The sequence below is a fragment of the Gigantopelta aegis genome, chromosome 6 (genome assembly GCF_016097555.1).
Source record: "Gigantopelta aegis isolate Gae_Host chromosome 6, Gae_host_genome, whole genome shotgun sequence".
Lineage (NCBI taxonomy): Eukaryota > Metazoa > Mollusca > Gastropoda > Neomphalida > Peltospiridae > Gigantopelta > Gigantopelta aegis.
The window spans coordinates 22,230,313-22,257,881 of record NC_054704.1 but is presented as its reverse complement, the minus strand read 5'-3'; the positions used below and the strand labels follow the sequence as shown (position 1 = coordinate 22,257,881).

General features: G+C 37.4%; 1 protein-coding gene across 1 annotated transcript in view; it reads left to right on the top strand.

Moving 5' to 3' along the window:
• LOC121375609 (dihydropyrimidine dehydrogenase [NADP(+)]-like) overlaps positions 1-27,369 on the top strand; it is a 42,499-nt gene extending 15,130 nt beyond the window's left edge. The window contains exons 9-22 of the mRNA XM_041503152.1: positions 807-976; positions 1,448-1,658; positions 2,344-2,528; positions 3,320-3,535; positions 4,435-4,599; positions 5,296-5,364; positions 8,639-8,722; positions 9,838-9,958; positions 15,168-15,430; positions 16,084-16,263; positions 21,065-21,211; positions 24,238-24,321; positions 25,111-25,222; positions 25,906-27,369. Of these exons, the coding sequence (XP_041359086.1) occupies positions 807-976; positions 1,448-1,658; positions 2,344-2,528; positions 3,320-3,535; positions 4,435-4,599; positions 5,296-5,364; positions 8,639-8,722; positions 9,838-9,958; positions 15,168-15,430; positions 16,084-16,263; positions 21,065-21,211; positions 24,238-24,321; positions 25,111-25,222; positions 25,906-26,045 (2,147 nt within the window). The 3' untranslated portion in view covers positions 26,046-27,369. The remainder of the gene's footprint in view (positions 1-806; positions 977-1,447; positions 1,659-2,343; positions 2,529-3,319; positions 3,536-4,434; positions 4,600-5,295; positions 5,365-8,638; positions 8,723-9,837; positions 9,959-15,167; positions 15,431-16,083; positions 16,264-21,064; positions 21,212-24,237; positions 24,322-25,110; positions 25,223-25,905) is intronic.
• The last annotated feature ends 200 nt before the right edge of the window (positions 27,370-27,569 follow it).

Here is a 27,569-nt window from a genome sequence, read left to right as displayed (position 1 = left end):
ATTATTTAAATAAAAGTCGGTGGCAGCATTTGGTTCCCTATATATAAAGCCCTAGATCCATGTAACAATGGCTATAGACACACATGTAGATGTTCATCTCAATGTAAATATAATTGACTAACTTTGTGCTGTTATTCAATTTACTGGATTGTGATTGGAGAACATCATTGAAAAACTGAATGTTATCTTTTGATAAAATTGTGGGAAATAATGTCATAAAATAAAATAGGTTGTCATACATAAAATTGTCAAAAAAGAACATTAGAAATTGATTTATGTGTATTTTGAACTAAATAAGTTGTGTTGTTTGTAATTATAGAATTGTTTGTGAGTTTTATACAGTTAATGACTGTTATATATTGATAAATTGACCCAAATAAATGACAAACAATTCTTACATGTACATAATATTATATGTAATGTACAGTGAGAGAGAATTTATTATAATTATTTGTTTAAATATAACCAGATGGAAAATGAATTTTGTACCAAGAATTTAAACATTGTCAAGTAATTTATTTTAAAAATTGTTTTATTTTAAACCGTTTCAGGATAAATGAGACATTTAATTCTGTTAGCTATCATGATTATACATATACATATATACTGGTTACATGTATCTCTGATTTGAGCATGCAGTTGTTCGTGCCAGTTAATTTTCTTCATTCACAAACATTTTTACAACAGTCGGCATTAACTGCTCAAAATTGTATGGGAATTTTTTTTATATTGACCAGCATTGCCTGAAACAGAACAGGCTTAGTTTGTCCAAAAAAACTAAAACAGATATACTGGTAAATTTTCAGGTCTGTGTGCCTGTAAATCGAAACTACCTCAGTTGCACGGCAATGTCATTGTGTTGGGTGCCGGCGACACTGCGTTCGACTGTGCCACGTCTGCATTGCGGTGTGGTGCTAAACGCGTGTTTGTCGTCTTTAGAAAGGGCTTCACCAATATACGGGCTGTCCCAGAAGAGGTAAGTAATGCATTGTTCATTTTGTCCTTATTTTTTAAAACATTCCTTAAAGTTGTGTATATGGGGTAGATTACAAGAAAATATTTGCATTACAAAATGACTAGACTAAATCTGCCTAACTGATGATAATTGCTGAAATTATACTAAATTAATTTTTGTTTAATTATGCTGAGGTTTTAGATGGATGTGGCAAAAGTGTAAGTTTATTGTCACCAAGAAAAGTGCCAGTGAATGACTCTGTTACTAAATGTGATGCTTATAGCTGAAATTATGCTAAATTGTTGATAACATTGATTTAATCATCTTTGATTTTTGGATGGAGCTGGCAACAGTTGCAATGTGAGACTTTTTACATTATTATCACCAAGACACCAAGAAAAGTCCTGATGAATAGGTTAAATTTGATGATAATAGCTGAAATTATTCCAACTAATCGGCTTTGTTTTAACTTTAAATTATGTTTTGTTTTAGATGGAGCTGGCGAAGGTTGAGATGTGTGAGTTTATTCCGTTCATGTCGCCGCAGAAGGTGTTCATGAAGGACGGACGTGTCGGAGGGATGGAGTTTGTGCGGACTGAGCAGACTGATGCAGGAGAGTGGGTCGAGGACGAGGAACAGATGATCCGACTGAAAGCCGACTTCATCATCTCCGCATTCGGGTCCGGTCTCAAGGATCAAAGTGGTTAGTACATGTTTCTTTATTTTAGTTCCAAAATAGATCATGTAGGGAAGTAGGAGGCAGTTTTTATGAGCATTTACTAGTACCCACCACTCAAAAATAAAATTGTATTAATTTCAGAACAGCCCTTAGGGTAAATTGAGAAACATGTATTTAGTAAATTGGGCAGATTACTTTTATGTCCTATGATTTTTTAATTGCAAACCTCAACATTAAAGGAGAGCTATTACTCTCGCTCCCCATCACTCTCTTGAGACAAGTTCAAGGAAGTAATTTTTAGCTCCCCTTAGCATATGAATTTATATGGTATCAGTATAGTAATATGTTAAATGGCTCCACATATTCTGAGTTAGGAGAGAAATTAATCACTGCCCTGTATTGTTTTCACATCAAGGTCTATAATTGGTAAGATTATTGGATTATCAGAATAACTTGTGGTTGTGTTTTTAAACCCAAACCCAAATTAATTTCATATGTAGTTGTCTTCAACTCATATTCATGAATGTAGGAAATATTGTTGATATTTTACTGGACAATCAATTTTATAACCAGTCAGCACAGTTAGAACCCCACCAATCAATGTTTTTAATTATTATAACACTCACCAGAACACCACTAATCCACTATACAGTCCCAGTATCAGTCCATGTTAACAATCTGAAATGTCATTGTTACTATTTTATTTCAGTGGTCGAGGCACTTGCTCCAATAAAGCTGAACCGCTGGGGTCTGCCCGAAGTGAATATGGACACAATGCAGACCAGTGAACCGTGGGTGTTCTGTGGCGGTGATATAGCTGGGGTGGCACAAACGACTGTCGAGTCGACCAATGATGGGAAAATTGCATCTTGGTTCATGCACAGGTACCTACAGGTAAAAAAAAAATATATCATGTTTTAATAGTTGATTTAAGAATGGGATGGGAAGGGTGCTCTCTTTAATTCTGATTTTCAGTGTTTTAACACATTTGTCATATTCTCAAACTATTTGCTGTTGTATTATTCAAAAAGAAATCTGACATGTGCACCAGAAGTTCAAACCACTCTCAGTTACAGCCCAGCCTAATTCCAAATCTCTGGGGTCTGAATCTTTGCTTTCAGATGTAACATTTATTGTATTCCAAATGGAGAAAATAAAGTTGGGTTTTGTTTAACTACACCAGTAGAGCACATTGATTTTATAAATCATCAGCTTTTGGATGTCAAACTTTTGGTAATTCCATCATGTAGAAAATAATTAATAAAAGAGAAATTAATATGATTTGTATTATTATTCTAACCTGTGCTTCACATAAAAAAGTTTAAATAAGATGTGGTGGTCTTACACTGGGGTTCCCCACCCCACCCCCACCCCACCCCCAAATATGACCACCATATAAATAGGTAGTCCTCGTTAACCAAGGCTCTATACATGACTTCTCTGTCTTAAATGGTGAAGATGGCTGCATCCATTGAGGTTGTATTTATGGAATTCATCTTTGTATGAATGATTTAGCATGATTTGTGTATGGTAGTCGACCTGAGCGCAAAAAGATCATTGTGAAGTGTGGCATAAAGAAGGTGGTTGTGAATAGAAGATTAAATAAAAATGATAAAAATTAAACTAAAATGATGAGTATTGATATATTTCTGTGAGGAATGTAAACTGTGTTGTATGTTTTACAGAGTCTTGCTAATGTGTCAGTCTCGGAGACGCCTATCCTGCCTCTCTTCTACACTCCAATAGATGAAGTCGACATCAGCCTCGAAATGTGTGGTCTCAAGTTTGAAAACCCATTTGGCCTTGCCAGCGCCCCACCCACTACCAGCGCACCAATGATCAGACGAGCATTCGAACTGGGCTGGGCCTTTGCACTCACAAAAACGTTTTCATTGGACAAGGTATTCTTTCATTTTTATCTTGACAGTGTTAAAAGGCAAGACAGAGAGATTACTTTTCTGATGGCAGTGACAACAACATCAACTTATGTGTTTAGCTCCAGCTTTAAGTTTTTGTGTCTCGCTCTATTTTTCACAAACTATAAGGCCAAGACCAATTAAACTTTGTTTATAGTTAATCTTTGAATGTTCATCTTGATGCATGGTAAAATAAAATATAACATGAATATTTTTTTTTTATTATTTAAAATCTTTGTAACAAATAAACAACTAGACTAATCATAAATGTTATATCACATTTATAGGATATTAAACAAGCTTCTATTTTGTATCATGTTTATGTCCCGAGTGTAATAAACTTCAGTTGTCACGAGCGAGTGACAATGAAAATTATTTCACAAGGGACATAAACATGATACAAAATGGTAGCAAGTTTAATATCCTATTTATTACCCATAATCAATCTTAATTTATATCACATTCTTGTAAGGTTGTGCGCCAATTGATGACGTCATCGTGTGACGTCAAAACGACTTGGCGTTCTAGTGGGATGTATCACTTTGATATGTACCAAGATATTTTTAACCATATGGGTAATAAATTGTTTTATTCACCACATCAATTTATTAAATCAGACATTTATTTCTGCAGTATGATTTTTTTTTTAAGCAGCCATTCACTAAGCATTGACTTTTTCACAAGCATACAAACCATACACTATGCTTTTAAAATAACAAAAACTAAACTTTGATAAAATATTCCTTACAAAATGGACGCTTTTAGAATGGGATTGGTTTTTAAAAAAAAGTTGTGGTTTGTACGATCGTGAATAGATTTGAATTAATTATTTTAACACTAGATTTTAATTTTTTAATTTATTTTACTGATCTTTTATTTTTCAGGATATTGTAACAAATGTTTCCCCTCGTATTGTCCGTGGCACGACATCTGGTCACATGTATGGTCCAGGTCAAGGGTCGTTTCTAAACATTGAGCTTATCAGTGAGAAGACGGCAGCATACTGGTGCACGATTGTCTCCGAACTCAAGAAGGACTTCCCAGAAAAAGTAAGCAGCCATTTGTCATAGTATTACAGGGCTGGGCCCATATTTTTCAAAGCTATCTTAGTGCAACGATTTCGTAAAACCATCGTAAGCTATGATGTCACTATAGCATACGCTATTGTAACATCATAGACCATGAGGGTTTTACAATATCGTAGTGCTAAGATAACTATGATTTCATAAAACCATTGTAAGATATGACATCACTATGGCGTGTGCTGTTGTGACATCATAGACCATGAGAGTTTTACAATATCGTAGCCCTAAAATAGCTACGATTTCATAAAACCATTGTAAGATGTGACGTCACTATGGCGTGTGCTATTGTGACATCATAGATCATGAGGGTTTTACAATATCGTAGCACTAAGATCGCTTTGAAAGTCTCTAGCCAGGTTGATTAGATTTTGTGTAGTCAAAGACTAATATTTAACTTTTTAATCAAAATGATCAACACATGGTAAATAATACTTTGTTTCCTTGTAGCACAAAATGGTGCAGAGGATATGGAACTCTAGGCTCATCCGTCCTGTTTGTTTTGGGGGTTTTCTTTTTTAAGCTGCATATTTAAGTTGTAGTTTGGATTAGAGTTCTTAATTTGATCAGAATTCATACATTCCTTTGAATAACAGATTTATAAACAAAAAATTTAATAAGCAAATGAATGGAAACATATACTATGTTGTATTTTATTTTCAGATTGTGATAGCCAGTATTATGTGTGCACACGATGAGAAGGACTGGACAGAGCTGGCTAAGATGGCTGAGGTATGACTTGTAAAGTTTGCAGATTTTAGGAAGAATATACATGATGATTTCCGGGGTTGTGTTCAAGTTGAAAGAGATCATTTCAAATGCGATATATCCATTTATCCTATAACTTATCCATGGTATCCATGTCATAAACACATGTGACAGGGTAGAAAATTAACATGAAAACCATGGTCGTCAGCAGGGCCAGTTGAAGACAAATCTTACTGGCCCTTTTCTAATTCAACTAGCCCTCCAATTATCACATTGTAATTTAAATGCTCAGCCAAAATCAAAACTAGAATATTCTTTGTTGAATAATGTACTCAAAAGGAAACAGATGAATTGGCATTTAACTTCATAATGAATACAGTTAAAATTCATATAAAAACTATGTTATTAAGTTTTAAACCCATACCAACTTAAATAACTTCTTTTTTTTTCTTTTTTTTTAAATATTTGGACAGTTATATCATTATGTACGTCTTGGTGTCAAGAATTTAGCTTCTTTTTTTTTCTTCTTTTTTTTATATTTGGACAGTTATATCATTATGTATGTCTTAGTGTCAAGAATTTAGATCTGATATGTTCTTTTTTAATGCATATCTCTTAAATTTAAAACATTATCAACAATGACAATCAGTTAACTGACCTCTGGAATTATCCCTAGGCTATAGTAATGTAAAAGGTCATTGTTATTTGTATGACGTGAGTGTGAGGTAAAACTACAAGATAGATTTTAATTTGGTCCCAGAATAATGTAAGCTAATTAAATATGATTCCTTTTAACCATAACATTGAATAATAATTGTCAAATAGTAGCTCTACTAGATAATTATGGTGTATCCAGCCCATTCTAATAAGCCGACGACTTCTAGATTAAAAAAAATACATGCAATGTCTTCAATACGTTTTGAGCTCTATTTTTAGAAGACCCGTCCCAAAGCCACAGAAGCTGAATCTGGCGGTGTTAAAATATAGAGCATATGTTCTATGTCTTCTGCTACTGTAGTTCACACCAACACAGACGCGATGTATTTTTTCACATTCAATTCAGTTTCAGTATCTTTGTTTTTTAACTGGTACCATACTCGCCAGACCCGTAATATCGATGGTTGCCTAACGGATTACCCTTGTAAAATTCTTAGTCGCCCATAGACAATCAGGGCTAGCCCTGGGTGGCTATTTTTGCAGTTTTACTTTTTGTATGTATCAGATAATGATATAAATTATATGTTTCGCTGTAATTTGAAATATATAATATGTTCCCCAAAAATATTCACCGGACATACACTATACATATATTTTTGCACCACAAGTGTGAAATGGTAAGTAACATACATAATGTTTACAAATTTAATAACCTAACAAGTTATATAATTCAGTATCTTTCGACATGTGTGTAAAATTTAGAGTGCTGAACAGGACCCAGTGCCCTTTTGTTTTTATTACAATTTTTTAAAAATATGATGAGACATCAAAATAATTTGAAAAAAGGAGTTTATAAATGTCCAATTATGGAGACGATCAACAATTATATAACGTAAGATCTGACATTTTTTTTTACTCTGCCCCATTATGTTTTGTAATGATGACAATACTCAACCCTCTAAAGTTATGTAACAATTGTCTCCCACCCACTTCCTTCATTTCTTGTCATTAATTTTATCAACATAATAAATTTATAAACATTAGATTTTCTGTTCTTATTTTGGTTTTCTTTTTCTTTTCTGCTTTATATAAAGATAAAACTCAAGTCCCACCAGCACTGTGTTACCCCTTCAGATATTGTTCCAATGCCACAGGCCTATATGCATGCATCTTTAATCTCTCTGGTAATAAATAGATGACCAGACTGGCTGTTTTATTTTATGAAAAAAATAAATGTATATATATATATTTTTTAAAGTGTGTAACTCTTGATCATACCCTACTCCATGACCTCGTTTCGTAACTACCCTCCTAACTTACCTGTATGATTTATTACTGAATACTGTTAATAATTGTTTTGGTGTCCAACTCAAGAGTATTGCCAGTCACCCAAAATAAAGATCAAGGAAACGTCTTTATATGTTATTGCTATCAAAATACTGGGAGTGCGACTCTTTCACAAGTGGAAAAATGCTCTTTCAGTTTCACGCCAGTTTTTGAGAGAGTTGTTTTTCTATGCTAGGGGTGGAGGGATGTATCATGTTATCAGTAGATATAGCAGAAATGAATTATAATTTCGCCATTTAATATGTTTAAAATATAATCTGTAAGTGTAGAAAGTTTAAACTAATAATGATTGTATATAAGTGAGAAACAATATGTATTCTTCACCAACGTGAAAATGAACTGAACTTCACGACCTAGATTTACACCATTAACCAGTATGACAAAACACGACTAGTAATGAAACATTCAGTATCAACAATGCAATATGTCTTAAACAGTATTTCATTTTATTTAATCGCATTTTCTAACTTTACGACAAGCAGCTGGCAGTACACTACTGAATAGTAGACTGGCCTTGCGGACCGTATTCATACTACGAGGCGGATCAACAGAACAAAACTGGTTGAAGGAATGTTTGGTTCTAAAACTCGAGATGGAAAAAAATCTTTCACACATTTTTTCACCAAAAAGATAATTCTTTTTTTTTCGCAATTGGCCACATTGGTGAATGACAGTGCAAGCCCTACCAAAAAAGGTCGCTATGGGCGACCGGGCGACTACTAATTTTCAACCCTGATGTGATAATTTAGTGTATTAACCAAGTTAATAATGGTATGCAAATTTAAAGGTATATGCAAATTTGCAAGGTCTAGGTAATAATGTATTGCTGTCAATGGGTCATTTGTTTACAAGCCAACAAGACGTGGATACCTGAGCATAACGTTTTCACAAGATTTAGTTAAAATGCATGACATCAAACTAATTTGTGCTAATCGTAATGACATATTACCAATTAGAGTGATTTACTAAATATATCAAATGAAAGTGTTAATTTGGAAGTGTTTTAGGATAAATAGAATTCGCTTCTCATGATTTTTAATATGAGCCTCGACAAATAACGATTAACATAGACTTGGTTGATATTTTCCATATTAAAAAACACTTGTGACGAATCCTCTATTTACATAATTTTGAGAAAAATGTGGTTTTGCTGCAACATGATGTAGCATTTAATATGAGAAGAACAGTTTTAACATTCAATGGGCATGGACTGCATTTTGACTGAACCTGTATTGTTGACTTGTACTAATACTAGTAGCAATAGCTTCGTAATTACTTATTTGTGTGTTTTTAGAAATCTGGAGCGGATGCCCTAGAGTTGAATCTGTCGTGTCCACATGGGATGGGGGAGAGAGGAATGGGGCTCGCGTGTGGACAGGTAATCACAACATAACACCCTATTAGAGTCGGAAGGTGCTGTCTCCACATTTGTTAAAATTTAGTTACATCTCATTTATAAGACGACTGGTTGTGGTAAAAGGAAACCAATAAATTGGCATATACTGTTTAATGCTAACATTAATTATTCAGTTTTAAACCCCTACCGAACCATAAAATTGTTTTTGCAAATAAAAAGATTTCTTAACAAATTATCATGAAATTGAATAAATTATGGAGCAGCCAAGGTGTGCAGTCACACTTGAAGTAATCAATAATGCAGAATGGCAGGTGCCCCACCTTAGCTGTTCTGTCAGTTGCCTTCATCCCCAAAACACAAAAAGTGGAGGTAGTACCTTGTGGCTCGAATAAGTCAAAAAGTAACTTTTGATCTTACATTTCATTAGCAAATACTACATTATGATAATCACATGCTTCACAATTCTTAGGTATATAAAAGGAATTTTAATGTTCAATAAATTTAGGTGGTTTGTAAAGTTAAAGGTTATTAACTACTGCTGTCAAATTTAATTTTCTTTTGTCACCAAAATAATGTTTCAGCATGATATTTTAGTGTTATGTTTTTATTGTTTTATGTATTTTATAGTTGATGTTTTTTCAAGAGAAGAGTAGGTACTGTATTTAATATTTGCTGAAATGGCAGTTTTGGGTTTTTGAACTGAAATGGAGTCCAAATATATATTTGTTTTGTTTTGGCTGCTGGCTCTATTTGCGACTAATTCATTTCATATTTAGGCCTGACACAAACAATTAAAAAAATAATTCGAATATTAAATTAATTATTATGCATTAATGTTTTTCATTTTTTATTTCTCTTCTAATTCAAATTCTAAACTCCATAGCCTTGTTATGCCACCAACCCCCGTCTTTGGACACATCCACTGGGGGATCTCTGAGAATGTGCCCAAGACAGTCATGCTTGGACCTTCAGTGGATGTAAGGATGTTAAATGGTTGATTGAGTGAATATTTATCGATAACCTCAGTTTTAAATCTGTTTACTGATTGTCTGCTGTTATTTGTGAATAATTTCACCTATAAAAGTAGATTTAACAGACCTGATAGACACTTTCTGTTAAGTATTTGTTTTTTCTAGAATGACAAACTTGTCAAAAATATATGTCTGTGGGTGCGAGCTGCAGTGAAGATTCCATTCTTTGCCAAATTGACGCCAAATGTCACCGATATTACCTTAATTGCAAAAGCTGCTTACGAAGGTAAGTCAGTTGTTAAACATTTGTACTGTATTATTAAGTTTGAATATTTGGTCTGTATGTAACATGCAAGTTTACCGTAATTATTTCTCCATTTTTGAAAGGGGCGATTGTAGTACTGTGTTTGTTCTCCGGTAGCTACATATTTAGAGGTCTACAGGCTGATAAGTACTGGGTTCAGATCCCAGTCGAGGCATGGGATTTTTAATCCAGATACCGACTCCAAACCCTGAGTGAGTGCTCCGCAAGGCTCAGTGGGTAGGTGTAAATCACTTGCACCGACTAGTGATCCATAACTGGTTCGTCAAAGGCCATGGTTTGTGCTATCCTGCCTGTAGGAAACGCAAATAAAAGATCCCTTGCTGCTTGTCATAAAAGAGTAGCCTATGTGTCGACAGCAGGTTTCCTGTACAAAACAGTGTCAGAATGACCATACGTTTGACGTCCAGTAAGATAAAATTACATTTAACTTTACTTTCTACATATTTAGAACTCAACAATTTAAAGGTAGGGTCAACTCCAACAAGAGCCTTATGTGTTGGAAAGATGCATACCCGGACCACCAACACATACTGACACTTAAGCAAATGAAAAACGCGTAATTTTAGAGTTAATAAAAACCCATGATTATTCCTGCTAACTGGGGGCAGCCATTTTGTTTCGTTTTTGTGACGTCCGGTGGGATAGCTTGGGGCGAAGTGACATCAGCTCCTGACCATCTCCTGTATGTACAGTGTAAACAAAAGCAGTAATTTTCGACAAGGCGCTTCTCTTTGATCAACCTGACTTGTAAAACAGCATAAATGACGTAATAATATAATAAACTATTTAACTAAATATATTTCAAGTTGCATTAACGGAAAAAAATGGGGTTATAGTGTTTTTCTCTGTTTAATAATCCAAAGGAAAAATTTACACTATTACGCCTATTGATATGTTACGTTGGAGCAAAAACGACAACCCACGATACCCAAGTGATAATTTTCTTTTCTTTGGGACTACGTAATTGGTCAGTTCTGTGTTTTTAGATGGAAAAATCTACTTAATCAATTGTTTTACAGAACTATTTACAGTAATAAACCATGTCCATTACAATTTTAGGGGCGACAGGTAATATTTCACAATACCGGTATGTATTTTTGTGTCTAGACAGTGTCAATTAATTGGCTCGTCTGGTTACCAATCAAATACACACCTGCCAATCAGGAATCAAAGGTAGAAGCAACTAACAGCATAGACCAATTAACTAAGAAAACACTCCGTGTATCATTTCAGTACGTAGGTTAATGTATGGGCAAAACATTGTTAATTGTTTCGACTTGTTGTGTAGCCACTTTGACAATGGTATTTTATTTTGTATTGAAAAATAATATATATAGTGCTGGATATACTTACTGTTGGCTTACTGGGATGTGTATTATTACAGAACATTGCAATGTATGACTATTTATCATCCTGCAAAAACCAGGTAGATTGTGTTTCTCTAGTTCTAAGGCTCATTCCTGACGTGATGCCAAATGCCTTAATTGTCCTCTCCTTTAAAGGAACTAACTTTTATTATTTGTATAAAATATTTTTAACTGTTTCACTTTCTTTACTGTTAATTTATCAGTTAACCTTTTTAACAATTACACTTTTTTTACTGTTAATTCACCAGTTACTTAAACCTTTTTAACTATTATACTTGTTTTTAATTATAAGTTCACCAGTTACTGAAACCTCTTGGTCTAATGTGTTTCTGGTCATCCTGATATTTGTGATAGCTATAAATGTATTTTTACGTCAAACAGAAAATGTATGTACCTCGGAAATTAAGATCCTTGACTTTAATGGTTTGACCTCAAATTTTCACCAGTGGACACTCTTTCAAATCACTGACACAAAGGTCAAGGTGATTGTTACATAAATACAAGATTAGCTTTGACACTGGGGTGGAACATAGCCCAGTGGTAAAAGCGTTCGCCTGATGCGCCGTCTGTTTAGGATCGATCTTCATCAGTGGTCCCATTGGGCTATTTTTCATTCCAGCCAGTGCACCATGACTGGTATATCAAAGACTGTGGTATGTACTATCCCATCTGTGGGATGGTGTATTTAAAAGATTTCCTTGCTACTAATGGAAAAATGTAGCGGGTTTCCTCTCTAAGACTGAATGTCAAAATTACCTAATGTTTGACATCCAATAGCTGATGATTAATAAATCTATGTGCTCTAGTGCTTTTCAAAGGGTTCCCGCAGTCATTAAAAACCTGGAAAAGTTTTGAAATTTGCAAAATACTTTTCAAGGGACTTTCAAGGGTTAAAACTGAAAAGTCATGGAAAAGTTTTGAAATTTCCGCATCTGCCGAGATATTTTCGATCATGCTTATCAGAGTGTGAGTGATCATTTCCATGTCGCATAGCGTTACTTTTCTTGAATGGGCACATTCGAAGAAAGAGCTTGCTTCAGGACAATATTGCTAGCTAGACTAGTTTTTACGCTTTATATTAAACCCAATGAGAACGCTTGGTACCAGTATGATATAGCACAGAAGTTCAGCTGTGGTGAGAACAAAACATCATACCTTGCTGTTCATGGACTTGCACCCAATTTCTTGTCACTGTTGCAAGAGAAGATAAAAAAATCCAATGGCTATGTTCTCATGTTTGATGAGAGCCTGAAAAAGTCATCAAACAGAAACAGTGTGATATGTATGTGCGATTCTGGGATGGTGAAAGCAACTTTTGCAGACTTGTTTTTGTCAATCTGAATTTCTTGGTCATGCGACAGCTAATGACCTGTTGGACACATTATTGCATATTTTTACTGACTTTGGATCCAGGAACTGTGTTCAGCTCTCCATGGATGGACCAGATCTCAACTGGAAGGTTCATGAGCTTTTGAATGGGGAACTTCGAAAACTTCATCCAGGCATATGTCTTTTACAAACTGGCTAATGTAGTCTTCACACTGTACACAATTCATTCCGTGCAGGCTGCACCTCAGTCTCTCGGAACATTGAGGAGATTCTGAGTGATCTGTATTATTACTTCAAAGACTCACCAGCTAGATGTGAGGATTTCCAGGAGAAAAGTGGTTGTGTAGAACTACCACCAAAGTTCTGCAAGCAATGCTGGTTGGAGAATGACAGTGTGGTGGAGAAGATCCTTAGAATTCTTCCACCTCTGAATCAGTATGTGAAATCGCTTCATAAGGAACCTACCTTGAAATCATTCAATTCAATGAAGGAGCCTACCTCTTCTCCATTATTCAATGCAAAGCTTCAGTTTTTCCTGTCAGTGGCCAATGAGATGAAGCCATTTCTAGTTGCACTCCAGTCAGAAAAGCCTCTGCTGCCTTGTCTAGCACCTGACATGTTTCAGTTGATCAAGGGTCTGCTTGATCACTTTGTAGAGAAGAAATATCTGGATGAAATTCAGAATGTGAAGCAGCTAGTTGATTTTGAACCAGGAAAGTCAAAATATCACATGGATATATCCAAAAGTGATGTTGGCTTTGCAACATATTATGCACTACGTGATATGAAGCAGAAAAGGATTGCAGACAGAGATGTGTTGTCCTTCAGATTGGACTGTAGACAGTTTTTGTTGGACATAGTGAACAAGCTTCTGATGAAATCACCAGTGACGACAGTTTTGTTGAGAAACTTATCCTCTCTCCTGAAGCCATTTTGAAGGATCCTGCTGGCTGTGTATCAGTCTTTCATAACTGTCTGAATTACCTTGTGAGTACAGGCAGGGTAGACATCAGTGCTTGCGACAAGATCCCCAAGGAATACACACTGTTCTTAGATGAGACACTGAAATCTGGAATCCTCACATGAAAATGATCGTCTTGACTCCCTGTATGCTTCTCTTCTTGGCAACAAGAAAGAATTCTGCCAGCTTTGGCCAGTAGTCAAGCTGTTTTTTGTCACTATCACATGGACAAGCTGATGTGGAAAGGGGCTTTTCTGTGAACAAGGAGGCCTTAGCAGATAATCAGAGAGCCCTATCCCTTACAGCAAGGCGGGTAATTCTTGACCACATTTGTCATGTTGGAGGCATCCAGAATGTAAAGCTGTCCAAAGAACTTATGTCATCAGCATCAAATGCCAGGAATAGGTACAGACTTTACCTGGAAGAGCCAAGAAAAAGGACAGAAGAAGCTGACAGATCAAAAAAGAGAAAAGATGAAGATGAAGAACTGGCCACCTTGATGAGAAAGAAGGCAAGGCTAGAGGCACACATCCATCAACTGCTAAAAACTGCTGACAAACATGCAGACATGGCAGAGCAGAAATATGACTTAAGCCTCCTGAGTGTTTCTAACAGTGCCAGGAAAGGTGTAACGGCTAAAGAAAGTCAGCTGAAAGAGCTTCCTACATAGATTCCAAATGGGCTAGTGTAGCCAAGTGATATGCAACTTGTGTTTTACCTATTTGTCTACTCCTGTCATAAACAGTGATTGTAAATACTTACATGTAATTTGCTACAAGTGAAGGACTGTATTTATGCTGCCCAGAATATTTTAACAAGTTGACGACTGTGTATAAGTATATTTACTGAGTGGTTTGTTACCAGCCCAGGAGATTTGTTCACACAGTTTTTCATGCCTAGGACTGTGTAAATGTAGCATGGTGTCTCTAGACAACTGCCAATCCTGAATATTCCAAGTGGCTTACTCTGTCATCAGCTTGCCAACAGTAATTGGATTACCAGTACTTGTTGTTGATTCTGTTTGTCTTCTCCTGCCATAAACAGTGACTGTATATACATATTTATTTTCTGTTTTAATTAATTTTTGTGATGCATTGTCCCTGAAAACTATCTTTTTCACCATTGAAAGTCTGCTTCTTTTTTTTCCTCTCTAAAGAGTATAAACCCTGTCTTTTTATCAGGTTGAACATTCAGTTTTACCAGATTTCAATTTGATCTCATGGCAGTGTGATACATCTGTACATTTTTACAGATTTGTATGCTAAAAGGTCATTACATTTTTGGAAAAGTCATGGAAAAGTTTTGAAATATGATTCTTGGAAGTCTGCAGGAACCCTGTTTTCAGTCAAAACTGTTCTTCTACCCTTCTTTTGTGGTTTTCTTTTTTCTTTTTGTTTGAGGTGATGGGGTGTTTGGCTTCTTTTAAAGCACCATATTTGTGTACATATACGTTATTGTTTGGTTTGCAGTTCTTATTGTTCATTGTTTTAAACATCAGACTTCTTACTTACAGGCAAAGCTGACGGTGTGACTGCCACTAACACGGTCTCCGGTTTGATGGGCCTGCGAACCGATGGCAGCCCATGGCCCTGTATCGGCGAGGAGCGCAAGACTACGTATGGTGGAGTCTCGGGCAACGCCATCCGTCCCATCGCCCTTCGTGCCGTGTCAGCCATTGCCAGAGAGCTGCCTGGTTTTCCCATCCTTGCCACAGGAGGCATCGATTCTGCAGATACAGGCTTACAGTTCCTGCAGGCCGGTGCTTCTGTGCTTCAGGTAATTAAAGCAGGATGCTTGTTCTTTCACGAGGTGACATGTATCTGAAGACCTAACTAGAATGGCTTGAACAGCTTTAGCATTTGGGATTCTATTAATTTTACTTTTGGCCCCATCTTTTAATATTCCTAATCTGCCACTTTGAAGCAGACCTCAATATAAACAAAATTGAAGGGAGTGATTAATTGCTCCCCTAAGTTAGATTATGGGGAGCCATATAAGATATTACTACAGCCATCATATTTGGGGATTATTATTTTATAGGATTCTGCTAGAATCATAAACATAATTTGCGTCTCATAATCTTGTGCTTCCAACCCAAAATCTGCAATTCACGAAAGCACAGAATCATGCTAAATTTGCAGACTGTTACCACATTGATATCATATAAATGTTCATGCTAAGCTAGGGTCACTCCTTGAATTGGTCTCAAAGGAGTGATATGGAGTGAGAGTGATAGCTCCCCTTAAATGGTGAGGTCTGTTAAGTGCATTAAAATGGCAACAAGATTTGTCTCTTGCACCTTGTAGTTCTTCTCATGTTCTCATGTTATAAATTTTGTAAAACGTTTAAAGAGAGGGGAAGCAATGTATGTAAATTGTTATAACACGACATTGATGCGTTTAAAGTGACATGATGGTTAATTTTTGCAGGTGTGCAGTGCTGTTCAGAACCAGGACTTCACGGTGATCGAGGACTACATCACCGGGCTGAAGACGTTGCTGTATCTGGCCAGTCTGAACAGCCTGCCTGGCTGGGATGGACAGAGTCCACCTGTCCCAAAACACCAGAAGGGCAAACCGGTACCGAAAGTGGCTGACTTGGTTGGGCAGGTTAGTGGTAGTGTATGATTTTACCTGACAGAATATATTGATATGGCAGAATAAAGGATGCAGTCCTGGCATAGCACCCCTCTTATTTTTATTGAACATCCTGAAAATCTATTATGTAAAAACAGCGAATCCTCTATCAAAGGGTACCCACTCCCTCCTCCCCCCCCCCCCCCCCCCAACACACACACACACACAGTCATCTTATTCCAAGTTTCCTGAATCTGTCCCTACTGGATTGTTTGCAAAGCCATCCTGCTGAAGGTTTTTCTTTTCAACATTACCTGTCCTCAACAAGTGCACCCCCACCCCCCCACCCCACACCCCACGACACACACACACACACACCCCACCACCCCCCTTGCAAGTGGTCTGGCCCGAACATCCCAACAGCCAATGGGATGGCCTAAAATTCTTCTACTGTATACTCCCTGTAGTTCCGGTCATGTGACTATAACTTCCTTCTTTTTCTCTTCTTTTCTTTGGCTCTGTTTCAAAGTCTGTTTCTGAGTCAAACTTCGTGTTTTTTCGTGTTACATTTATTTTATTATGGTGGATTCGTTTCCTCCTTTGTCTTATTATGCTTATCGCTGTATTCTTTTTGGAAATTACACTTGTTTTAAGTGTTATTTATTCCAAATGTACTTGTGTTGTGCCGGGTAACAATGTCTTTGTTTACCGGCTTTATGCAGTTCATGGTTGTTTTTCTTTATATTTCACAGTTTGAAAAATATTTATTTGGTTGGACATTAGTTCAACACATTTGTTCGGTTGTGTACCCGCTGTCGAAAGTTCATGTCGAGGGACGACCCACACGAGTTGTGCCCAGGCTGTCGTGTTCTGTGTCAAGAGGGGACCCAATGTGACAGGTGTTCCGGGCTGTCGACAGAAGAGTTCTCTGCCTGTTTGAAGATTGTCGCAATGAGAGCTAGGAAGACTGAGTCTTTACCAGCTCCAGTTTCCACTGCTTCATCATCGAATGCAGACTCTGTCGCTGATGCTTTGAAGACTCTGTTACCAGTGATGTTGAAGGATACTTTTGCTTCAATAGTGGTCGTCATGTCCTTTGTGGATTCCGGTTTATGGGCGAATCCAGTTACAGCAGGTTCCAGTCCAGGGCAGTCTACATCTTCGGTGGTGCAGGTAGCACATCCAGTGGCTTCCTTAAGACACACACGCCCAATAGTTTGGTTTCCAGTAAACGGCCTGTGAAGACCACTTCCAAGAAAGAAGAAAGAAGTCAGCAGACAGAGACCAGTACACAAACTGAGAAGGTTGCATCATTGGCTCTCCGTTCGGTACTGTTGTCCCATGATAGTTTAAAGATTTCTGGATCGTGAAGACCGTTTCCAAGAAAGAAGAACGAAGTAAGCAGACAGTGACCTGTACACAAACTGAGAAGACTGCATCATTGGCTCACCGTTCTGGATAGCACCGTAGCCGGGATCGCCCAACTGCGGCAAGCACATCGGACCGTCTTGCCTGTGCCAGAGTACTGAGGGACTTCTGGACTATCGTTGCCGATTTTCGGCTGAAGCGGCTTCCAAAGTTTCTGATGGTTCCAGATGGGACCATCCATGGTCCAGTTCACCTGCGGATTCCATTACTGCCGATCGCCTTGCCTGTGCGCGAATTATTAGGGATTTTGCAGATGAGTCTCCGGCTGCTTCTGTCGTATATGACACGGATTCCGCGGACCACATGATGATGAGGGATTGCCTGGCTGCGGTCTACGGCATGTTTCCGTCACTTCCACTTCCACCAACGCCTTCCAAGAAGGGCTCGACACCGATGATTGTTGTGGATGTTCCCTGCCGGCCGGTACTTTGCAAGTCGGTGCTACCGACGATGTTGCAGAAGACATTTGCTTCCATGGCTGTTGCCAAGGTTCCTGCGGTTTCAAGGAGGGTCCAGTGACACCTGTTTCCAGCCCTAACCAGACTTTGCCTTCCTTGATGTTTCCAGATGTGGTTCATCCTGCGGCTTTGCTTTTGCCGTTTGTCGCCTGCGGCTACTGTGGAAGGGACTTCAGCGGATTCACCGGGTTAGCGTTCTTCATACTCCTCTCGTGACCAGTCTGAGTCGTCCTCGTCTCATCGGAGCCGTGCATGCAGTCAGTCTCTATGGCCTATCATGGGTCCCACGGACCGTCATCACCGATCTTCGGCTAATGTTAGCTTCAAGACTTCTGATGGATCCTGATGGCACTTTCCACGGTCTCAGTCTCCAGCGACTGCCATTCCTTCCGATGGTCTTGCTTGTGCTCGCATTATGAAGAATTTCCACATGATGTTCCAGCCCCACCTGTGGTTGAAGATACGGAGTCCGCAGTTCATATGACGATGCGTGATTGCCTTACTGCTGTTATGAGATGTTACCGTCGTTTCCACATTCTCCGGCACCATTAATGAGATGTCCCGTTCCGATGTTCGCTACGGATATTCGCCTGATGACACACTGTTTTTACAGATACACTGTCGATCATCAGATCGCTGCTGTTGCTGCTGGGCCACGCAGCCAGTTGTGCTTCGTCATCGCTTTGAAGTTACAAGCATTCCAGGTTGGTGCTGAAGACAGAATGTGTTGGTCCGTCTGTTGCTTGATGAAGTTACCAAGATATTCACCAAGTCGATCACTACATCCGGTGGTGTTGCCAGTCAGTCGCTACTTCCACTGGCTCTGGAAGTTATCCAGTTGCCATCACGCAGTTTTAGTTTTTTTTACCACAACTGTTTTACTGTGGTCTATTGCAGTTTATCACCCCACTGGCATTCACTGTTGTTTTCGCCAGAGTTTTATGATACTGAGAAGATTGTCTTTGCTGCTGCATCACATCGGGTGGTGTGCCAGTCGTGGATACTAGCCATTTAATGTTTGCGTTGCTTCACATCCATGTATATCGGTAATATAACGTAGCAGGTCACTACGCTGTTGGTGGTTCTTGACTGTCTAACAGGATGACTGTTCCGATGTCCCGGTTCCTGCTTCACTGCACTACTGGTTCATGTAGTGCCATTGCAAGACGCCTTCATTATGCAGTTTCTCCAGCATCTCAGTTGGGATTTGGGCCTTGTTCCGGTTCCTCTCGACCGATGGACAAAGATTCAGTTGATGATCACCAGGGCGTTGTCATCTCAGATGGCAGAGTCTTTTGGGTCTCTTAACGTCAGCGCAAGAGGTCGACTCCAGCTTCGTCGAATCCAGTTGTTCCCAAATCCTTACATCCAGTACAACAACCCACACTTGAAGTTTACCAGACGACCTGCAGCCCAGTCTCCGATGGTGGCAACACCGGTCGAACGTCTTAGACTTAGATGAAGGCTCATCGATCATCCACTACTGCGGTGTATAATGTCCGATGGCTGTGTTCGAGATTGAAAGATATCACCAAGAATACTGTGTCTATGATCCTGTCTGCGTACCAGAAGGAAGGTTTGCCTGCACCTTCAGCTTCCAATCCGCATGAATCTTTGCTAATTATTACGTGAGGGACGTATCTACAGAAGATGTCGAGGGCTTTCAGCCGAATGGATGCTGTATTTGGAGGCCTTTCGATGGGTGTGCAATCGGTGGGTCCAGTGGTGGCTGCGCAGACTTTGGTGAACATTAGCTGTCCTTGTCATCGTTGAGGTTGCTGTTGGATTCTAGGCTGCACACCGAGATGTCCATCGAATCAACAGATGAGGACTGCTTAGACTGTAGTTCTTTTGCACAGTTCATGCACTGGTGCAGGAACTTTTGTCTAGATAACATTTACCCTGCACTGCATGTGATCATATGTTGTCTGTATTGGGCTAACAGTTCTTTGGTGTACTGGACAGAAAACACTCAGGAGGCTTGTTTAGTTCAGTGTTCTGACGGATGCACCCCATCATGTTGTCGCTTGTTATTACTAACACTTCAATATGTGGGAGGTTACCTAACACCTGCATCCCTGGTAGCTACATCTTCCCACCCTGTCAGAACCAGTATGAGATGTGGCTTTCCTACTCCAGTTCCATGTATTTCTAGGAGCCGTACCTGCCACTGCTGATGGATGCCACCTTTTCTGGTTGTTGTTACTAACATCACGTGCATTGGTTTGTGACGGGCTTACCATGGTTGGCCTAATTCTTCCACTTGTCAGACTTGATCCGGTCTTAGGAAGATACCAGGTGCATCTGCAGATTTCAGAACCCACCGCCATCTGTTGAATGCTGCACTTGTTGAGGACAGGTAATGTTGAAACCTGTCCTCAAGGATTTATTCCCGCCCGAGCCTCCCCACTTCCTGCACTCAAGGAAAAAGAAGGAAGTTATAGTCACATGACCAGAACTACAGGGAGTATACAGTAGAAGAATTTTATGCCATCACATTGGCTGTTGGGATGTTCGGACCAGACCACTTGCATTGGGGGGGGGGGGGGGGGGGGGGGGGGGGGGGGGGCACTTGTAGAGGACAGGTAATGTAGGCCTATCTATAAAAGTGAAAACACTCCAAGTTTTCTTCAATTTTCTTTTTTTTCAATATTGTTTTTCCAGGGGACCATGACTCAATTCAGACTCCCCCTCCCCCTCCCCCATATACTCCACCCACCAGTCTAGACCTCCCGTCACTTATAATGAGAAAAAATATTCCAGAATATTGGGTAATAAACTGCATATAACTGTAATTGAGGATGTCATTAATAAGTAGCAGCTAAGTGCCTGGAGGGTGGGTGGGTTCAGCTTTAATGAAACATAATTTTCCAAGGTCATTTTAATCTCATATTTTTGCCTGTTATGGATTTTTCTGTCACCATGACTAACCCATATTTTACTTGTAGCATTTACCATCATTTGGACCGTATCAGAAGAAGAGGGAAGACATCATCAGCAAGGAGAAGGTGAAGATAGACCTGCTGGATGATGTGTTCAAACCGGAGCCAGTAAGACCAGCCAATGTGCCAGAGAAACAGGTGCCAAAAATTAAGGTAAGCAACAAATATTAACTTGCAATAAATACACCTCAGACAAGTCCAGGTCCCCATTCCACGAAGCGATCTTAGCCCTAAGATTACCTTAAAGGCATACTGTCACAGATTTAAGGAAGTTATTTCTCTAAAAATGGATAATAAATAAAAATTACATTAATTGTTGGAAACCAAATCTAGTTATCGCATCACTTTAACTGAACCATGATGGAGTGAGATCCATGTCAACCCTCTCGACAATTTTAGTTTTGAATTATGGACCATTGCCATAATTCAATTATTTTTACAAAATATCATCAATAAAATGGAGTATGGTGGTTATGAAGATGGTTGAATAGAGTACATTTTGGGACAAATCAAATTATTTTTGTTCTGGTAATACTTTGTTAGACCATTAAATAGGTCAGTGGTCTGTGACAATATGCCTTTAAGCACATAGCTACCCTATGCACTTAAGTTGATCTTAGGGCTAAGATCGCTTCGTGGAACGGGGCCCAGGAGATTAATCATTCATGGACAAGAACAGTCAACAATGCATGTGTTATTAGTGTAGTTTTAGAAATTACTTTATTGTTAGTATTACCAAATTTTTCTCATGACACATTTTTTTTAATGTATACCATCGACATCCCAAACTGCGTTCACCTAACAACAAAAACATGAATACAATATATACGGAAATACTATTTTACATTTTTCAGCCATGATATGTGAAACAAAATAGATTGCAATAAATTAACATTAAAAATTAACAATGTGGACATAAAACAAATTCATTCTAGTAAACAAAAGTGAAGCACCCTCCAGTAAACAGGAAAGTGTGCAACATTTCAGGCGTTCAGGCACATGCATTTGCAAAGTATCGTACCTCGCATGTGCAGTTCATCATTTTTCATTTTTTTTAAATATGCACAGTTGACGAACACGTTTAATCTTTTTTTTAAAGGAAATATTCAGTTTGTCAAGCGTTCTGGTCCAGTCCGTGTTTTACCAACACGCATAGCTAACACTTGATGTCAATACTGATAGGCATTACGTTCATACCAGTGAATAGTTTGCAAAATATATAATTTTTTAATGAATTGATTCTTAATTAACACAATTTATACACTCAAAATTATTTAAAATTTTTATGAATGGATTATGAATACTATTCACTACAGTAGAGGCACAAAAATATAGCATACATTTTGCAGATCAAATATAATAATTGAAAACAAATTTTAAAAACAGGGGTCTTAAAAATCATAAAAATTAAATGCTTTGGCAAGGCTTCTAGATTATGGTAGCCCCACTCCCATGGCTAGTGATATTCAATGTTGGGCTAGTAAATAACTAATATTGCCATGCCCGACGGCTAGTGAAAAATAAATGGTCAAATGTTGCAGTTATGTTTATTTTGTAAATATAAATATTCTGCCCCACCCCAACCCCCCACTGTTGGTGTTTTTTATCTCTATCTCCTTTAGATGACATATCCTATTATTACTATTATTTAGTAAAATTGTATTAACTTAAATAAAGTAGGGCTAGTGAATTTTTAATCACAGCTAATACATTTTAAAAATCACTGATTCCATGGCTAGTGGATTTTATAAAAATTCTAGAAGTCCTGGTTTTGGCCTTGTTGATCTGGCACGTGTGAGGTCATGTGACACGCACCCAATGTTAATTCATCTTCCTACATTTTAAGTCAATTTCTACGAGTCATGTGGACCCGATATCGGTAATTTTAAGGAATAAACAAAAACGACTTAGTAAAATTAATGGTTTTAGGGGTTTGTAAAGTTTTGTATTTAGATACTTACTTGTCTGAACTTTATTGGTAATGAAAATGTTCCTGAACTGTGGAGAAAAACCTCACAAATGAACGACTAGCAGACGACAACAAATTGGATGTTGATTGCATGAACCATTCACGAGAAAATAAATTAAATGGAGTTGCAAGCATAACGCAGTTAGGGACGTTGACGAAAGACATGTATAATAAATTTGGATTGATGCAGTTTCTGCGGTGCTCCAAAGACAACAGTGGAGGAATATACTACCAATCAACCAACCATGGCCAATTACTAGACTGGTGCTTTGCATCAAATATTAAATGAATGTGATTGGAAAGGATGGAATTGAAAACAGTCGGATTGTTTTATGAGTTTATGTTCCACCTGAACATGCCAGTGAATTTTATTATGAAGATAAGTATGTGCACAGAGTAAAACCTAATATACTGATAAACAGGAATAAGGAATCACTCCGATAGAAACAGCAAATATTAACTGCAACAAAAATCCTCAGTCCATAGTGCCAGAAGTTGGCCATCATTCTGGTCATCAGTTCAACATCACAACTTTGTATGAAGGAAGGAAGGAAGGAAATGTTTTATTTAACGATGCACTCAAAACATTTTATTTACGGTTATATGGCCTCGGACATATGGTTAAGGACCTAACAGATATTGAGGGAGGAAACCCGCTGTCGCCACTTCATGGGCTACTCTTTTCGATTAGCAGCAAGGGATCTTTTATATGCACCATCCCACAGATAGGATAACACATACCATGGCCTTTGATGTACCAGTCGTGGTGCACTGGCTGGAGCGAGAAATAGCCCAATGGGCCCACTGATGGGGATCGATCCCAAACCAACTGCACATCAAGCGAGCGCTTTACCACTGGGCTATGTCTTGCCCCAACTTTGTATAAAATACAGACATTACTATGCTGGTAGTAAATAAAATTTGGTCTCCAATTCCATTTTTGAACTTATTTCTTTCCTTAGTTCACAAATTAACAACAAAAGAATAATATTCCACTTTTATTTGTTGTTTTTTTTGTTGAAGGATGTTAATAACTTTAGTAAATATTACATGTATGGTGTTTTTTGTTAAAGGATTTGATTGGTGTTGCTATACCAATGATTGGTTCCTACGGTAAATTAGAGAATGCTCAATATTTTTAAGGATGTTAATAATTTCAGTAAATATTATGTTATATATATTTTTTTCTTCTTTTATTTTTTTCTTAAAGGATTTGATTGGTGTTGCTCTGCCGAAGATTTGTTCCTACACTGAATTGGATAATACTCAGCATGTGGTTGCTGTTATTGACGAGGTACTGGTCCTATTAACAATGTTGATTTTCAGTACGATTTAATAAATAAATACTGAATTTAATACATTATGGTTTGTCCATATTGACTCATGTATGGACTCAGTCTGACAAGTACATTTGCTCATTTGTTAGATATTTGTACAGGGCGAGACTAATAAAATGTCTGTCTAACTTTAATTACTGTTTTCACCAATGGGAGCTGCAGTTTCAACTGATGTTCATCACCAAATATGAACTACATTTTGCAAGTCGAATTTGTCAAATATATTTCTTAATTCACCAAAGAGCTAATTAATATTATTAGGATGATCAGACACACATTGAATATACAGACACTGATGGTCATTCATTTTAACTTATTTTCGTGATTATATCAATTAAGGTTCAAGCACACTGTCCTGGGCACACACCTCAGCTATCTGGACTGTCTGTCCAGGACAGTGGGTTAGTTGTTAGTGGTTAGTGAGAGAATAGAGGGTGTAAGAAAAGGGTGTAGTGGTCTTACACCTACCCATTGAGTCATTAAAACTCACTCTGGGTGGGAGCTGGTATTGGGTTGCGAACCCTGTACCTACCAGCTTTAAGTCCTATGGCTTAACCATGACAGCATCGAGGCCGGTGGACACTGATGATCTAAACCAGGGAATATATTTGATATGTAATATCAGCAGTTAAAAGTTTTATTTCTGAGAGTCTGCAACACAGGACAGTCCATTTTAGTCATGCTATATTCTACTTTGTAACTTGTAAGCCTTGCTTTGACATAGTTCTTAATATTTCTCTTTTTAGGACTTGTGTATAAACTGTGGCAAGTGTTACATGACTTGCAATGACTCAGGTTACCAAGCAATTTCCTTTGATCCTGAAACTCATCTTGCACGAGTCACTGACGACTGTACAGGTAAGTAACATGTCTTTGATGACATCAAGGTGTTATATTTCTTTCATTTTTATTTTAAATAATTTTTACCATCACCATGTAATACTATTCTGCAATCAGTTCACAGTTTCGGTTGTTTTGTTGAATGTTTTCTATTTGCATAACGTTTACATAATGTTTTTATTAATTCTGCTATTTATAATGATGAGTTGTTTGTGTCTCACCTTTACGAAGTAAAAAGACGAAATAAAGTTAATACTTTTCCGACTGGTGACAGCTTCAACTTTTGGATTGAAGTTTAACATTAAAGTTTTGCATTTAGATCAGTTTCTCACAAACTACAAGTTCTAGGTCAGTAAAACTTGGTTTATGGATTTTTATCACAGTGCACTGAAAAATGTATGTTTGGGAAGACATTTAATTCCGTGTAATTCTTGTTTAAATACTGAGGTGAATTAAAAGTGCACTATTTACATGTATATCTAACAACTCCACTATCATCAACTATGACATTTACAGTTTGATTAGTTTATCTTCAATTAAAAATAAATTTTGTTGACCTTTTATAATTTATTATTGTACTTATTTCATTTAATTATTGCAAAACAAAGGAAGCATTATTCCCTACATTGCCACCCATGTTTGTTCATTTATTCAAACTTGCGTATGTGTAATATCTTTTGTATATTTGTTTACCTTTTCAGGCTGTACTCTCTGCCTGTCAGTATGTCCGATTGTTGATTGTATCACCATGGTGAAGCGCCCCACACCCTATGTTCCAAAACGGGTAATTCCCCTCAATACAGAGTGGAGTCTTCCTGCTTTTGTGATGCATACAAACTGATTGGCCTTGGCACATCTACATCTACAGTCTACGCAGTTTTCTGTTGCATAATACTGGAAATCAGAAAATATTAGCGATTTTAAATTTTAGCCAAATCCAAATAAATGACATATTAGTGACTTAATACTATAGTGAGATCATCATATCAGAAACTGAAAAAAGAATGAGCTTAAGCTGTAGGATCGGCTAAAATATTTTTTTATTAATTTTTACTTTAATTTAATAGAAAATTGCAGTAATATGCTTGCTAACTATTGTCTCTTGTTATCTTTTTGGTTTAATCAGTAACATGTAACTATTGTTGTGTGTTCAGTTAATCACTGACAAAACAATTGCACAAATGTCTTTCAGAGTAGTCCGTTGTGCCTGTTTAAATTTAGCATTATAAAATATTAGGCTTTGTATAGCCTTAATAAATTCGCATAACATTTTGTGCTTGCTAACATTTCCTGATTTACAATATTGTAGAAATTACCAAGATTGAATTTTGTTGGACATGGTACTAGTTATATGGATACAAATTTCTGACATGATTATAACTCATTGTTAATTCATGTAGCCAGACAGTTGTTATCCAAGTGAACAAACCCAAACATGCCATTTTATGCACTGAATTAATTTGGTAAAAATTAATACAAAGATATGATATAGTTTACTACTATTATAAGTTGAAGTAACCAGTATATATTTTTTAACATATATTTTGTGAAAAACAGTATTCCATCAGTTGAATGAAGTCTTGTTGTGCTGTTTGAGATAATCTCATGATTATTTATTGTGTTGAGATCAATGTTACATGTTATTAAAGTAGCAACATTACTTTACTGAGGTGTGATTGGAAATTGTTCATAGCTGCAGATTGTTTTACTTTTATTTTACACATTTATTTTCTGGCTGCTTGGTGACTTTTGCTGTGAAGTGCCTGGTGTTATTGACATATTGAAACATGTATGCAGGGCTTTACATTAACACTCGTCCAGGACAATTTCATTTTTGTCACAACTTGTCCGAGCAAACAAGTGCACTGAAAATCACACTGTATTGACTATATGATCACTTACTAGTATTTAAAGGGACTGTCGATCCTGAGTTTGAAGCAGTTGGTTTAAATAATATTTATTTTTCAAAACAAAATGGGATTGGTCAACAGGCTTAGCCTATATATTAAGACTTCTCCCTACATTTTACAAATTTGCAGCAATTATTACGATTTTGCAACTTCAGAGACTTTTTAACGACTTTAATTACATTTTAAGTATATTTTTCTGCATAAAATATCAGTGGCTGTATATTAAATGTGTTTCTGATCATCCAAGTGTTTGTACGTGGTCACTTTATTTCCTAATATACGATGAGAAACAAATTGAATACACAGACCCTAATATTCTAAACAAGAAAAGATATTTAAAATGTGATTTTATTCGTTAAAAGATTTTATTAGTCTGAAACATCTTACAATGCAGCAGTCTCAGTATAGTCCCTTTAAGAATTGGTGCTATGTTTGACGCGGTGTTGCTTCTTACT